Raw genomic sequence first — 15231 nt, forward strand, 5'->3', positions numbered from 1 at the left:
TTGTATTTTTGTATATGGAGAGCTCACATGTATGACCTTGCAGAAACTACTTTATTTAGCCTGATGAATATTTCCCATACATAAGATAACTTGTTGAGAGTTCCAAATGCTTTTAGTGTTTTGTTTTTTTGTGTGTGTGTGTGTGTGTTTTTTTTTTTTTGTTTGTTTGTTTGTTTTTAATGTTATAACTTAACTTTCATGATATGCTTTGAATTATTTGCTTGGAATTTTTTTTGGTCCATTTTTTGCCAGGTCCATCAGCACAGAAAATTGCTTGTGATCTGTAACACTAACCATTCAGATAGTCCCTTAAACTTAATTCAACAGCGTGTCTCAAAAGCCCACATACTTTCATTTTTAATTTAATTAAAAGGATGCATATTTGCCCAACACTGTGGAGAATTACATGATGCAGTCTGGCTAGTCAAACACGAAGGCAGTCACAGCAGAGACCTTTTGGCCTCATGAGCTTTTATAAGAACAAACTGTATTAGGCAAACAGCTGTGTAATGTGAGGGGGTTCTTATTAAAAAACAAGGGGGGATGGGGAGAAGGCTTTTCAATTCCCCCTTTGCTGGTTAGTGTCTCCAGTTGGTAAGTAAGGGACAGACAGAATTTAAAAATAGCTGCATTTCAATTGCATTACTTCGTCTCTTTTGAAAAAAAAAGAATACTGTTGATTGGATCGGCTCTTCATTCTGTTATAAGAATGTCATAACTTGACTCTAATGCTTATACAACGCCTTTTGCAATTAGATGATGTAAACCTTAGTATCACCAGAGAGGGTCAAATAGTCCCCCTGAGGAGCTAGACCAGTGAGAAAAATGAGCCTTGATGGCTTATATTTATAAATGGAACATTATCCATCATTAAGGGATAGGTAGTTCAGGAATTTTTTCATGAGTGCAAAGGGAAAAATGAGCAATAGAAAGCATTTTGTGGTTCTAAGTAGCATCATGAACATGGGGTATTCAATTTAAGTGAAATTTTCCTTATTTGGGCTAATTCATTTCAGGTTTTATACTGGTACACCAAGAGGTTATCACCGGATTTAAAGACAGATAAATCAGCCACCCAGTCTTTAGTCTTTTTTTGGAAGTGTACTCGTACATTTCGCGTGTAAGCTGATTATGCCCCCATAAGCACAAAGTTGTCATGAGACTTTATGGACCTTCTGAGAATCACTATAGATTATGTTACTGAGAATTACTATCTACATCTACAGTGTGTTGATAACTTGTATTGCTTTTGTGAACTCGGCCCTGATCCTAACAGCACCTCCTGCTTCTGGCTGACCAAGTGAAAATACTCTCTTTGGTTCCGTTTTCTTATCTCTAAAATAGGAATAAGGGTGTAGATCTCCTTTGCATGTTACTTTAACGTCTGCTAACAAGAAGTACATGCTTGCAGCTAGTTGTTTTGTATACTGTTGTGTTTGCTTATTGATATATTAACGATGCTTTGTAATGTGGGATACAGTGCTGCTAATTGCTATGTGATAAAACAAGTGCACAAGAGCAGAGAAGCCCTATGCCTGTGAGAGCTAAAGCAGTTTCATAACATTTGTGTGGAAGGCACTCATCTTCAGAGCAAGAGCAACCACATTTTGTCCATGCCATCCCATGATCTTCTTGCTTGATATGAGTGCAGAATAATGACAGCTGGGAAGCCCTTTGTGGTCCCTGATTTTGTTTCTGGCTGTGTAAGGCTGACTGATTTAACGTTTGTGTGATATTCTGAAGGGGTGTTGGTATATTGTCATCCCTGTGGCTTCATTCTTCTAGATGTCTGGGGTTATTCTGCATGGCATGGTTACTCTGCACCACACCATGCTGTTGAACAGTCAGGCAATATCCCACCTCGATTCTGGAAGGAGCCCTGCCTACATGCAGTCTGTCAATATGTCCAATTTTTCTTGTGAAATGGCAAGTGTGAAAAAGGCAGGAAAGAGCTACGACTTGTTCCTCTAGGTCTCTAGCTATGAGATTCCACATGCACCTTCTCTGCATACCTGGGAATTATTGAATGCTGGAAGCACTGCTGTCAGTGGCATTTGTGCCTCATTTGGCTTTGCCTGTTGTCACCCAGCAGAGTCTTGCCCCACACTCCTGGCCCTGTTATGCCTGCTGCTGTCCGTGCCCTTTTCGGTAAAGTCTGAGGGTTATAGCTGCTTTGTGTTGAGCCTGTTGGATGCCTGAAGATCCCAGGAGGGGTTGGACCAGGGCATGAAATCTTATACAGCAGTGGGGAGAGGTATAAATGGTGTATTGCTGTACAGCCTTGGAGGTAGGGTGAAGTCTCTGGTGGGCAAGTCCCATCATCTCTGCAGTCAGACCAGCTGGGAAGCAAGGGTGGGAGGTGTGTAAGGGGATGTGCTGCCTTGCATGCAGAATCCAAGGACTCCTGCACCCAGAGTGAGGGGGGACAGCCTGGAGAACAGTCCCCAGCACCACCCAGACCCTCGACCACTTTCCATGCGTGAATTAAAACTATACTTCACATAAATCTGAAACATAAAAGGAAAGAGCCTCCCGTCTGGTAGGAACCCATCTGTTCTGCACCGTTCCAAGTCCTGGCAGCTGTCCCGCGTGGCGGTGCTGTGTCTGATTCAGGAGAAAGTGAGTGTGTTAAGGAACGCCAGTGCTGGCACACTGGAGTTGCCTGTGACAGGGTGATTTGGTGAATGAGTTAAGCATCACGAGGTAGCAAATGTGTTTTGTAAAAACAACCTCATCAGGAGCTTTATTTCTAGAACCGTGCGTTCCTTGTGACCTCTTTGTGTATTTTAAGTGCTATTAAGAATTGGTGGTTTTGTTGCAGATTTAAAAGACCGTTATGAAGTAGTGGTGTTAAAATAAAAAACAGATTAGCAGGCACTGCCTGTGAGATCTGCACTGCAGCCTCTGATGCAAGTGAGAGGAATGCTGTAAAATCAGTGTTGGCTTTTGGGTGCACACTCTAACTGGTGCCAGTCAGGCGATTCTGTCCCTGGTTTGTAATATGAAGTTTTGATGGTCATAAGTCCACCTATTTTGGAAATATTTAGGCTATTGCTCGTGTTTGTGCTCCCCTTTCAATGGGGGGCCAAAGAGGCATTTTTCATTGGTACTGTTTTACTAGGATTGTGTTGTGCAGTGTGTTCACTCCATGTAGCTCCTATTTTGGTGTTGAGATGCTGAAGGAATGCTCTCTTTTTGGAAGGTACTTGGATGGCCAGCAGCATATTTCCAGGCTGTGGCAGTTTTTTCTCAATCTGAATGCATATTGTTTTATTTGTATATTGCGAGTGGCCTCTGGTTTTTATGAACATGACGTCCTGGAGGGAGAACACCCATATTGTGTTTGTATTTCTATTTTGATTCTTAGCATATTTGTAGATAATTTGTAATTTTTTTTTTATATTGGGATCCACAGGGTGGAAGCTTATTTATTAAATTTAATAAAGCTTAAAACAGTTGCTGAGATGCACTAAGCATGAGACATAACTGCATGCCTTACAATTATAATGGTATCCATTTTAAAATTGTCTTTTTATTCCTATAATTGTTGATTTAATGCAGAATAATTGCTTTGCTCTGGCATAAGTTTAGCAAGAGTAATTTAAAATAAATTGATGAATTGTAGGCTATCTAAACTTATTGACAGTATTTTCTTTATGTATTCATAATGCATCTATTGTTTTCAAGAACAATTCTGTCAGCTGGTGCAAAGCTGAATTTTCAGCAGTAGTTGGTGGATGTGTGCAAACTGGTAACGGGGGGAGGGAAAAAAGTGAGTTAGTTTTCTGGAACTTGGTTGTTTGTCCCAAGCAGTGGACAAGTGGACAACATCTTGTACCTGCTGGAGCTGTTGTAGAGAATCAGCCTTCCAACCATGGCTGCTGCCTTCACATCTTCACATCTTTCCTATACCAAAGTACACAGAGACCACTCCGTGATGCTGGCTCTCCTGGATGATCAAGACTTTTCTATGCTTCCTTCGTACAAAATCATAAATGATAAGTAGTTCATTTGCAGGGTTGCACTTCTGTGTGATGGGCTGGCAGCTAGTAGTTGGGAGTACATATCACTGCTGCTACTTTCTGAAGGCTTCACATACGAACAGGGAGCATCAACACAGAATAAGTCTTTTGTTTTCTGACATTTCAGTTTGCGGGTCAGCTTATGTTTGTATCCTTGAGCATCACTTCTATTTTATTTTCATTATTTCCTCTTTTTTCCTGCATCCCTGTCTTGCTTTTTCCGTTTTTATAGTAAGATAAAGCTGTTTTTGGTTTTCATAAGAATTTTTTGGTGCAGTATTCCTGCGTTCTGTTTTTCTTCCCTGAGCCTGTGGAGTATTTTTGATGAACACAAAGTCATCTTTTGTTATCTTGTCCAAACCAAACTTAGTTTCACCTTCATTTTATTTTGCCTGGAAAGAAGTATGTAGACAATCCAGTGGCAGAGAATAATTATGAAATATCCGGCTTGTTCTTTGTAAGGCAAGACACTATCCTCTACAGCATGAAGTTTGCTGGGTTGCTGAAGGTTATTGTTTTGAAGGCAATGTGAGACTACTTTCAGTTCAAACTGTTTCCTTATCAACTCCAAGATTCTGTGCAAGACAGCAGGTGATCTACTCCAGAGCTGGAGGAAGATGGAAAGTTGTATCATGAGCTTTGCCAACAGTATTTTGGTGTGCATGAGGCCAAAACAAACCTCTTCTGAACCAAGAAAGCAAGTAGAAGTAGCCTTTGGATGCAAGAGAAGGGTATTTCCATGCTGCAAACTCCAGTCCTGGATCTGGATACCATATGATAATTTTTTGAAAAAGACATTTACAAAGCAACTTGCACGGATTTTTTTAAAGAAGAATACCTTCATGTAACGGGCCCTTCTTTCTAATTACAGACTGGGGGATTCTCCAGGGAAAATCCAGCAGAGAAAGCATTTAAGATAGAATTAGGTGTAGATGCCTACGGAGTTTTGGATCCACCAAAAAAAAACAAACAACAACAACAAAAAAGAAAAACTAACAAAGAACAGGCTGTGTTTGATAATCGGGCTATAAATCCTAGCACGCAGTGCTTATACGTGGAGGAACAAATTTTCTAGCAGGCTGGTGCTATTGTGTGAGGATGGATTTGGGCCAGGCTTCCAGATTTGAAACCCCATGAACGCCGGTAGGCTCAGGCCAGGCTTTGGCTTGGGTTCATCTCAAGCATTGCAAATACAGAAAAGGCATTTGAACATTCACAGTAGCAATTGGAGGTCCAAAAGGGGAAGGTATCTGCATAATCCGTTCACTGCTTGCACATACAAGGGGCTTATTACTGCCAATTTGAACCTTTGTCTCCTTGATTGTTACGAGAACATTTTTAGAGCATCTTTGAAAACACACTGCAGCATAACACAAAGGGAATGCTCCTGGCATGCATCCTCGCTATTTGAATTGGTTGCTTAACTATTCTCTTCAGTGGGAAGAGCTTTATTTAGCTTCTCTAATTTTACCCAAATAATAAGTCTCTTGCACATTGTCCTCAACTATGTGGTCCCCTCTGACAGCCTTTTTCTGTAGCAACAGCTGAGGTCGAGTTCCTGAATTGCGTGGTGGATTCAGAGGACAACGGGTACATTACAGGTTTAAGCAATACTGCCCTCTGAAAGTGGGCTCTAATGGGTAGATTTCAATAAATTATCAATTATATCCAGACCAACTGGAGTGATTCATGTGTTGGTTTTAATAAGCCTTGTGGTCATGTATTCACTTTCACTTTTGCAGCAGAGTAAACTCTGATTTCCTCTGAAGTGTGCAGCTGCTGTAAATGGTAACAGGGCAGCAGTGTCCGTCACAGGCATGCATCCTGTGCTTGCTGTGTCTGGGGGTTGTGTCTGAAGCTGGAGAGGGGAAAAGTTTCATGTGAAAGTGAACTACGTGCAATTATTAATTTGTGTGGAAGCTCATAAGGGATTCAGCTGGGGGTGGCACTGAATTGCGTTTCCTCGTTAAAATTGTTCCGCTTAAGAAACTAGAAGAGGAAAGGAAAGAAAATGCACATATGCCTGTTCAGTTAGAGGAAGTTGTCGGAGCATCCTAAAACATTTCGTATTAATGAGAATATAATTGCCAACTTTTACATCCGATCTACTTTATGAAGGTTTCCCGCGGAGAAAGCTAAATGAGCATTTATCACTGCAGAGGCATTGCTAGTGTAGAGGATGCAGGAACACAGAGAGATATGAATATTTTATGGTTCTGTGACAGAGCTATCTCCAGAGTGTACCATCTCCTTGAACTGAGCTGCATGTGTGGCATGAAGTCGTGATTTATGTCAGATTGCTTGCCTGCAGAGTGGGACCCACTGAGGTCCATCATGTGAGCAGCTACAGTGAGTTGCAGATGATATTAAAGCAGGTAGGAAATGATTTTGCAACTCTGTGCTGGAAGGAGTGGAGTCCCCTTCCCAGAGTCAGGCGTGCAGTGGCAAAGAGCCTGGGGAGGAGGCACGGCTGTGACTTCTGCCTTGAGACCAGGTGAGGTCGTGTTGTTGCAGCTGCAGATATTCACAGCAGTAAGAAGTTGTCACAAATATTTCCCTGCCCAGCACGGCCGCACTGGTTGTGTATTAATCTCATAGCAAGTTGTTTCTCAGTTTGCTCTACCAGGCACACTCTGCACACCTGATATCATTGGTATTTTGAACTTAAAAGCTCCAACTTTGTTGAGAGCCCTGTTATGCCACATCTTGACAAATCCCTCTTCTTCCAGGAGTGCATTGGCAGACTGGTTCCAGCTAAGCTGAAAATTTTATCCTTGGTCTACTCAACTATAATTCTTTTCCATTTTAATACAATTTGATCATAAACATCCAGCAATGTAAAAGACACAAATTGCATGTTCTTTATCAAAATTGGTGATGTATTGTTACAGCCCATATGGCAGGCTATTGAAACAAACTGCTGAGAGAGCTATGTCATAATATCTACGTACCAAACATTTCTGACTCACCCCCACCCTCACCCCCTGCAGTGATTTTGTAAGTCAGGGCAAAATTTAGACTGCTGTTTCTTATCTGGTACATACTTCTAAGGCATTGCTAAACAAAAAGTTAATCTTAAAAACTGTGACTTCTTGTTGGGGGTTCCAGGCTTGCCAAAGGAACATGTGTCAGCAATTTTAAGCTTAGCAGCCACGTAGCTCCGAAGTATATTTATAGATGCTCTTTCATGACAAAAACTGAGAGATTTTTGTTGTCTGTTTGAGTTACGTTTACAGTAACAGCTTTTTGTTCACTAACGTCACTTTAAGAATTTATGTAGCAATGAAGAAAAAAACTGAAGTGCACGACAAACAACTCTTCTTTTATTTACATGCATGACAAAGTTACTGGATTCAAAGAGAAAAAACACTTTTAATGGTTTGACTTAGCACGCATGTTCATGTGGACAGCTGTGGCGTCCTGCACATATATGTATCTTTAAACTGTTTTATAACAATTTTATTCCCGTTCTTGGATGGAGGTAAATACTTTCAGTTAAAGCAATTCTGAAATGCGTGTGGTTGCCAGTAGAGTTGTTTCAGAACTTAATTTTTGGACAGAGACCTTTGAGTAAATCTGGTGAGGGAGACTTTGAATATATTCTATATTTCTCCAATTTAGTACAGACAGAGTAGGTGATATTACTATAAATTTGGATACTGTTGTATCACAGTAAAGGCTTGGAAGTCATAGGCTTGTATCTTTTCAATAATTGAAAGGTACTGTACCCACCATAAACATGTGGGTTTGCTCACAGCCTGTGTCATCAGCACTGGTGGGTATAATTTAGTTGTCTAGCAGCTGTTCCACTGCATTTCTCTTGGCCACTGTCACTTCTGTGGTGTATGCAGCCCTGAAGCGTTGTGGAGCTGAGCCAGTGATTCATCGCTAGTCCATTTTTGTAATAAGCAACATTTTATATTCATCTGTTAATGATCGAGCTGTAGATGCAAAAGAGAGTTTTGTTAGTTCTTTGATAATGGAGGTTTTTTTCAACCTTAATGATTCAGTGATTCTGTGAACTTACAGGAAGTTAATACCCACACCCTGGTGTTGCTGGGCAGAAGCTTTCTGTAGTACTCACTGCCTTCTGCTTTGTCTTAGGAGTGTGGAAAGATTAAGTCATGCTACTGCTTTGCTACCTTTGTGTTGTTTTTTTCCTGAAGACCTCCCCCAGCTTACTGTAGGAGCATCAGCTCAGCTCTCCCTCCATTGGTCCTCTCCTCATTGCTGTGTCTATGGAGTGAGAGGCTGAGCTTTGTGGTCAGCTCACGCAGATCAGCAGGGTCCAACCATGGACCTTGCACAGAGTTGTGTTGAGTCTGATCATCTCATGGATCCAGATGAAATTTAACTTCAAAAAATGCTGTTGTGTCGGTTTCTGATCAACTCTGAAATGGCCGTACCATAGGTGCTGCTGTGACATATTTTGTGTCTCATTACCAAGGAGAAAAACTTGGTCTTACATGTTCCTTATCATCGTTATAAGCCTGTATGTATGAGGTGTTGTTACGATGGGGAGAGACGCACAAGCACAGAGGAGAAGCAGCTGCCAGAGAAATGGTGCCTGTTGCTTTATCCACACTTCTGGTAAAGAGCAGAGCAAGCAGATCAAGTCAATAAGCTGTTCTTGCTGTAATTGCCTATCCCACCTCCAGACATTTGACCCTGGCTTGGAAGCTGGTCTAGGGCCAGTCAAGAAAAGAGCCATCACTTTTGTGACTCACAGTCAGCTTTGCTGAAATCGTTAGTTAAGCCAGCACATAACCAATGTGAGACCAGGATCAAGCTGTTTTGTTTTTTTTCCCCACAGCGACTAATGACATTTGGTTTATGAGCTTATTGTCATCTTATTTTATAGTAAATGGGATTCAATTTATGTGTTAAACGTTAGTTGCTCTTCCTTGATTTTCTAGGACGAATCCTGGACTTGAAGACTGGAACGGTAAAGAAAGAGGGTCAGCAGTCCTCAATGAGAATGTGCATGGGATCAAGACGCTCTTTCATTTGCAGGATGAGGTATGTATTTACCCGGTGTTCCTGTTACAGTCTCTTCTCGAATTATAGGCTCCAGACATTGTGCTGCACTTATTTGACCTTGTTTAAAAGCTGAAGCTGTAATGACGCATTCCTATTAAGAATTTCCAGAATACTTACTTTTGTAACTGTAGTAAAACTGAAACTTGTTTTCCTTTATGATTAATGACAAAGCAGTACCTCATTTGTGTTGCAGTTATTTTTATCAGTATTGGGTGTTGTATGCTTTCCCCAAAGAGCTGCATGACAACTTCATCCCTGGAATGCAAGCAATTGTCTCTTCTGGTCAAATTATTCAAATCGATACTTTGGGAACTGAGCTTTCGCAAGTGTAATGAAAGCCCAACTCTGTGTATTTTTTCAACAAACCAATAATATTAAAAGAATCTTGAAGACAAACAGGAATTCAGCTGCAAACTTGCCAGCTATGGAAGAATTAACCTAAGCCTGGTATGAATTAACCAGATGTCAGCTGGTTGATTCTAGATAAATGAGTAATTGTTGGAGGATTTTTATTTTGCAATTTTCCAGCTTCTCCTGTATTGCTTGGGCTTCCTAAGAGGTCTGCCTGCCCGATGGTTCTGACTAGAGCTTTGTGGACACTTTTATTGTAGTGCAAACTGGATAAAATGTCTATTGCTATTGCAATAACTTCCTCTCAGTGTGGTTGGGGGGGAAGTACATAATTGCATTTGCAACCTATATCCAATATGTACTCTGAGAACAGATGACGTAGAATTTGTTATGGAATGGAACGCACAAACCAAAATATTTGACACGTTACAACAGATCCATGTGCTTCTGTTAATTGTGGTGGATATTCTTCCGGTCATGCAAGGAGTCAGAATATATGGCTGGTAGGTGCCTTTATAAGGGGTTTGTATACTTCATGCCTGCAACATCAGACTTGAAAGCTGTAGCTCCTTTTATGCCTTGGCATACTCAGTCCATGCAAAGAGTCCCTGTGCTTTTGACTTCGCTCTTCTTTGTAGTGATATATGCAGCGTAATGGCCATAATTTAAACAAATAATGAGTGTTGGAGGATGCAGTAAGAAATGTGTATTTCAACAGTAGTGTTCATCAGACAAGGAGAATGCTTCAAAATTGAAGGATGAGGGCTACACTCCGAAGACCTGTTTTCATACTTTTTTTTCTCAATGCTCTGGAATATATGAGGTTGCTGCTCCTGTTGATTTTAACTGTATTTGGCTTTTGAAATTATGAATCCAGTATCATGCACGCATCCTCTCAAGTAACGTTAATTGTAGTTTTCTCTATTGTAGCTTGTTAGGAAACAAAATATGGTGGCTTCAAAGATTTCTTCAGAGACGTTAAGTCTGACACTTGCTATTCAGTAAGCATCTTTTCTTCTCTAACAAGGAGACAGCAACCCACAGCCAGTGCCAAGGATGGTTAGAGCTTACTAGTTAGGCTTTTGGATGTTATTTAGCAAGGCTGTTACAGTCTGAGGAGCCAGGAGATGTCTTCAGATACATTTCTGGGTGTAGCAGCTGTGGTTTGCCAGCATGGGCAAGATGCTGCTGGTTGGCAGCGCCTTGTTTCTTTTGAAAGACAGCAGCCTGAATCCTGTGGTGTTACTACATTTAACTGCTAATTTCATGGGGAAAAGAAATACAGCCTGGCAGAGAGACACTTGAACACTGATTTCCCTTCCTCCAAGCTGCACATAGTAGTCATGTGAGGAGGACTTTTTTGTGCAAGGAAGGCCTAATGTCCTGTTTACTGTTTTTCCCCAGCTTTTAAAACAATTCAAATTGCAGTTATTTTTTAACACTGATTCTGGAAACTCCAGTGCATGAAAGTAGTTTTAGACATTCCAGTAGCCCCATTGTTTTTGTAATTCTAAATCTCACTTCAATTGTTTGTTCCTTCTCATTGGCAGTGACTGGTAAAAATAAATAAATAAAAACCTTCTTAGAAGAATGATCCTCAAATAATGTGAATTTTCCTTGGGATTACTTCTTTCATTGTTATTGTTCTTTTTGTCAACTGCAAACGAACTGTTTCAATCCTTCAAACTATTTACTTAGCTTCAAACGGATTGTTAAAATTATGCTGTTACACATAGAAATGCCGCAAAATATACAGGAACAAGTGTTAAACAAAATTACTTGTCAGTATAAATAGTCCATTCTTGCAAAGATTAGTTTAATATCTAACAATGTTATAGCTGGTGTGTGGCAGTTGTAATGCTCTGTCCAAGAAAGCTACTAATACACCGCGATTTTTTTTGTGTCGGTGTATGGGGACCTGACACAAACTTGTCTAGTTTTCACTCTTTTTGTAATTTATTTCTGTGAAGTGTATCTTATTTATATCTTGAAGTGTAAGCCACTCTCAGAATGTTTCAAATAGTCCTTAGGTTTGGGGGGTTGGAAGGGAATCTTTATTTTTCTTTATGACATAGAGAAAATAGTAGTAGTATACCCAAAAGGCTTGAGCTGTGAAAGCTGCAAGTTCTAAGAAAAGATGTATCTGGGACTTCCTGTCGGAAATAAATATCCATTACGGTCTACTTATGCATACTAATAAAGATCTTAAAATGCATTTTCATCTCAGGTATTTATGTTCATTTTTGAGCCCTTTCAAATATGAATTTACTTTTAGGTGTGGAAATGCTCCTCTGGATCATTTACCTCTGAACAGAATAACCACCATGAGAAAAAGATACAGGTACTATTACTTAATTTACTGCAACAGTCAGTTGCCATAAGCACTCTCATTTTTCCACTGGTCTAATGCTCAAGTGCCGAAGAGTACTACCAGGACAAACATCTGCACTGGCGTACAATGTGAAGTAGCCCTGGGTCACAGGGGAGGAGAGCTTGCCACTCAGTTCAGCTGTGGCAGTCACTGGATCTTCTTGCAGGCTGTGAGCAAGTTACTCAATTTGTCTTTAACCAGTACCATCTCTGAAATATGCTTCACTGTATTTCTCTGAGCAGTATTGTGGAGAACAGGTAAGGTTTGAGTAGCATCATAATAGAGCTGATATTGTGCAGAACTCTAGGGTCATGGCTGTTTCTAATATTAACGTTAACGATAAATCATTAGTAGTAGTTTTAAAATGTAAAGCTATTCTGCATGTCAATCAACATGATATTTTTGTGTTTCCTTTTCATTTAGGAATGGCCTTGGCCCAGTAAAAGAAGGTGAAGCACAGTATGCTGTTGTCCATTGCACTGGCTATATCAAGGCATGGCCACCAGCAGGTGTGTATCTTGTACACGATGTGCAACGCACGGTCTGCAAAAAGAGATGGAAACATGGCTCAGGATCCATTTGCTGGTACAGAGCTGGTCTTCTATCGGATTTTAGAGGCTTTTGAATATCAAGCAGTCAGCAGCTGTTACACTTTCAAAATCTCCTCATTGTTCCTGTGAAACCCTTCTCAATTTTATTGCCATGGAGTGCTGTAGGAGTTGTCAGTAATGCAGGACTACAGCAATTGAAGCCAAAAGTTCAGTCTGATAGCCCACATAAAAATGGCCAGATTTTAAGAAGGTAAACACAGAGTGCTTGTACCTCTATAAAGCACCAACTAGTGCTTTTGTATTTAAGTACCAAGTTGCAAGAACCCACGTATGAAAATGTGTAATTTCAATTCTGGTGCATAGGTCTTCGCTTCAAAGTGGTGGTGGTAGTGAAGAATGTTCAGCGTTTGTGATAAGTTCTCTATTAAGGCTGTTTTTCTGAGAAACATGTCTTGATGTGCTTCTTTGAACTACAGAGAAAACGTTTACCTTCTGTAACTTAGTATTGCACATGGGAATATTTACCCTGGAAGAATTCAAAGAGGAGACAATGGAGTTCATCCAGACATCATCATGAACTGGGCTGGCTGACCTTGGCATTTGCAGTAGTTGAAGAGGGCTGTTTGCAATATGACAGCGCCTGGCATGAATCAAGCCATGAGTTGTCCTGCCCTTTTGCGGTTGTATACCACAAGCATAAATCACATTTAGGCAGGGATGAATGCTAGAAGTAGTTTGCACCGAGTCTGTACACGGGTGTGCAGATTACAGGCGTAAACCTCTTGTTGATTTCCTGCTGAACTGTAGTTTCAGAAGTTATATAATAGTTCAGTTACCAGTGATTTTCATCTTGCACACAAGCACACACAAATATACATGTTTAAAATAGTACAGAACTGAAGCTTGTGACATTTTCTGTAACTTTTGCAGCCAAGAACGGGGCTAATTTATATCATACGTGATCTGTGCTGGTTCAGACCACAGTGCAGACAGTGAAAACCTCAGCTCTTATTACTGATATTGTTTAATATACTTCAGCATGATGTAGAAGTCAAGATGTTCCAATTTCATTTCAATCCCAGAAGAGTGAACAGAACAGTGTATGTAAATTGCTCTATGAAAATGAAACATTTTTGTTTGCTTCCACAAAGAGGTCGGCCTTTCTGTTGGTATTCCCAAGCATAAGTGAATTTAGCTGTGATATACAGGATGTCTCTTCAGAAAGATGCAGGTCAAATGAGATTTCTTGGAGATCCTCGCTCATTTAAAATGAAAAGCTTGCTGTACAGTATTGGAACCTTAGAGTCCTAACGTTTCAGGGCTGTGAGGTGTTTTCCCCTACTATAGCTCCTACAGAACCACACAGTTGTCCCATGCTTAGCATCCTCTCCAGTCTCGTCTTCAGTAGTTTATGGGAAGATTATGTCAGTATTCTTGGACTATCTTTCACATAAGATCAAGCAGGAATTTTCTGGTTTCTGTCTCCAGTGTTCTGGTGCACTTCCAGAAGGAATTCATATCCTGTCAGCTTTTACTTTGCTTGGTTAAACCATCCCACTTCTAATCTCCACTCTTACTATGTACTCTTTTCTTTGCACTTACTCATCTTTTAACTTCACTCTTCATAATGTGGGTCACCAGAGCTAGAGTCTTGTTCCAGATGATACTGCGGTGATATATAATGAAAAGGGTATTTCCTGTCCTGACTGGCAGTATATGATATGGTCTGTTTCTCTTTTATATGGTGCATCCTGTTGGCATCTTAAGTCGCCTAATATATATACCAGACTGTCTTTTCCTCAGTTGTTGTCACTCAATATCTTCCAGTTTATAACAAAAATAGCTGTGAATTGTGTGATCTTCTGATTTCGTAATATGAAGTTTCATCCCGTTTCTGTTGCTGTAGTCTGTGGCAGTTATTGGTCCCCGAGTGCATGCTTATGCATTTAGAAATGTTGAATTTCATCCCATTTCTGTTACTCCTCTCCTCAAAATCCCATGGTGCTCCCCCTATGATATCCCAGTGCTCCTCCACAATGTTAATGCCTCCAAACTATAGCACAGTCCTAAGGGATGTTCTAGTTTTTTTAAGAGCCATATGTGGAATTTCAGTGTTCTTTTATGTTACCATCCAGATTGTTACTCGTCACAGTCACGCCTCAGTGCCTTTTTCAGGGCATATAGTACAGAATCGAGACATCTTTCATGACTATTTATTTGCCCTCACCCCCAAGTCTTACCCAGTTTGTATTGGTGATTATCATGTATACGGTGTCTTTAGGAGCTGAATGGGAATGGGAATATCTAAAGGCTGAATTGGCTTCCAGTATATTTGGGTAAATCAGTGGCAACATTACTACATTTGTTCTCATTTCCAGCAGTAATTCAACCATAATGTGCAAAGCAAATGAAATAACTGCACGAGTAATCGAATTTGCTAAAGCTTTTCCACCCTGTAATAAAATTACTTTTTTTCAAGTCAGGTAGCAATTAACAAGCCCCCAGCCTTTTCATCATCTATGCATTCATGGGAGTAAATGTGTTTGTGCCAAATGTCAGCTGTTATAAAAATTATCTGTAGAAAGTATCATTTTCACTTATTTTTCAATTGCCAAGTGGACACTCCAATATAAACTCTATATCTTGTTCTTTCACAGTATGCAATGTGGCACGTGTATTATGCAACTAAGACATAAGGCATACTCCATAAAGAAAATAGCAAATATTTAGCAAATTTACTTAATCTGCACTTAATTAAATTTGTTTAGCACCCAGTATTTTTTCTTTCTGGGTTGTATTGCCGTGTCCATCGCCAGTGTGTTAATTCTTTTTCAGTCTCACGCTATAGAACACAAGCAGTAGTGATGCAGAAATGCTAAGACAAGAACTGATGCAC

General features: G+C 40.3%; 1 protein-coding gene across 6 annotated transcripts in view; it reads left to right on the forward strand.

The window, feature by feature from the left end:
• ARNT2 (aryl hydrocarbon receptor nuclear translocator 2) overlaps positions 1–15231 on the forward strand; it is a 103336-nt gene that overhangs the window by 49648 nt on the left and 38457 nt on the right. For 5 of the 6 annotated variants that reach the window (XM_084531787.1, XM_084531789.1, XM_084531791.1 and 2 more), the window contains 3 exons: positions 8939–9041; positions 11689–11754; positions 12208–12293. In XM_084531787.1, coding sequence (XP_084387913.1) covers positions 8939–9041; positions 11689–11754; positions 12208–12293 — 255 coding nt within the window. The remainder of the gene's footprint in view (positions 1–8938; positions 9042–11688; positions 11755–12207; positions 12294–15231) is intronic. The other variant, XM_084531790.1, reaches the window with a different exon arrangement.

Source organism: Aythya ferina (assembly GCF_964211825.1).
Source record: "Aythya ferina genome assembly, chromosome: 11".
NCBI classification, from domain to species: Eukaryota; Metazoa; Chordata; class Aves; order Anseriformes; family Anatidae; genus Aythya; species Aythya ferina.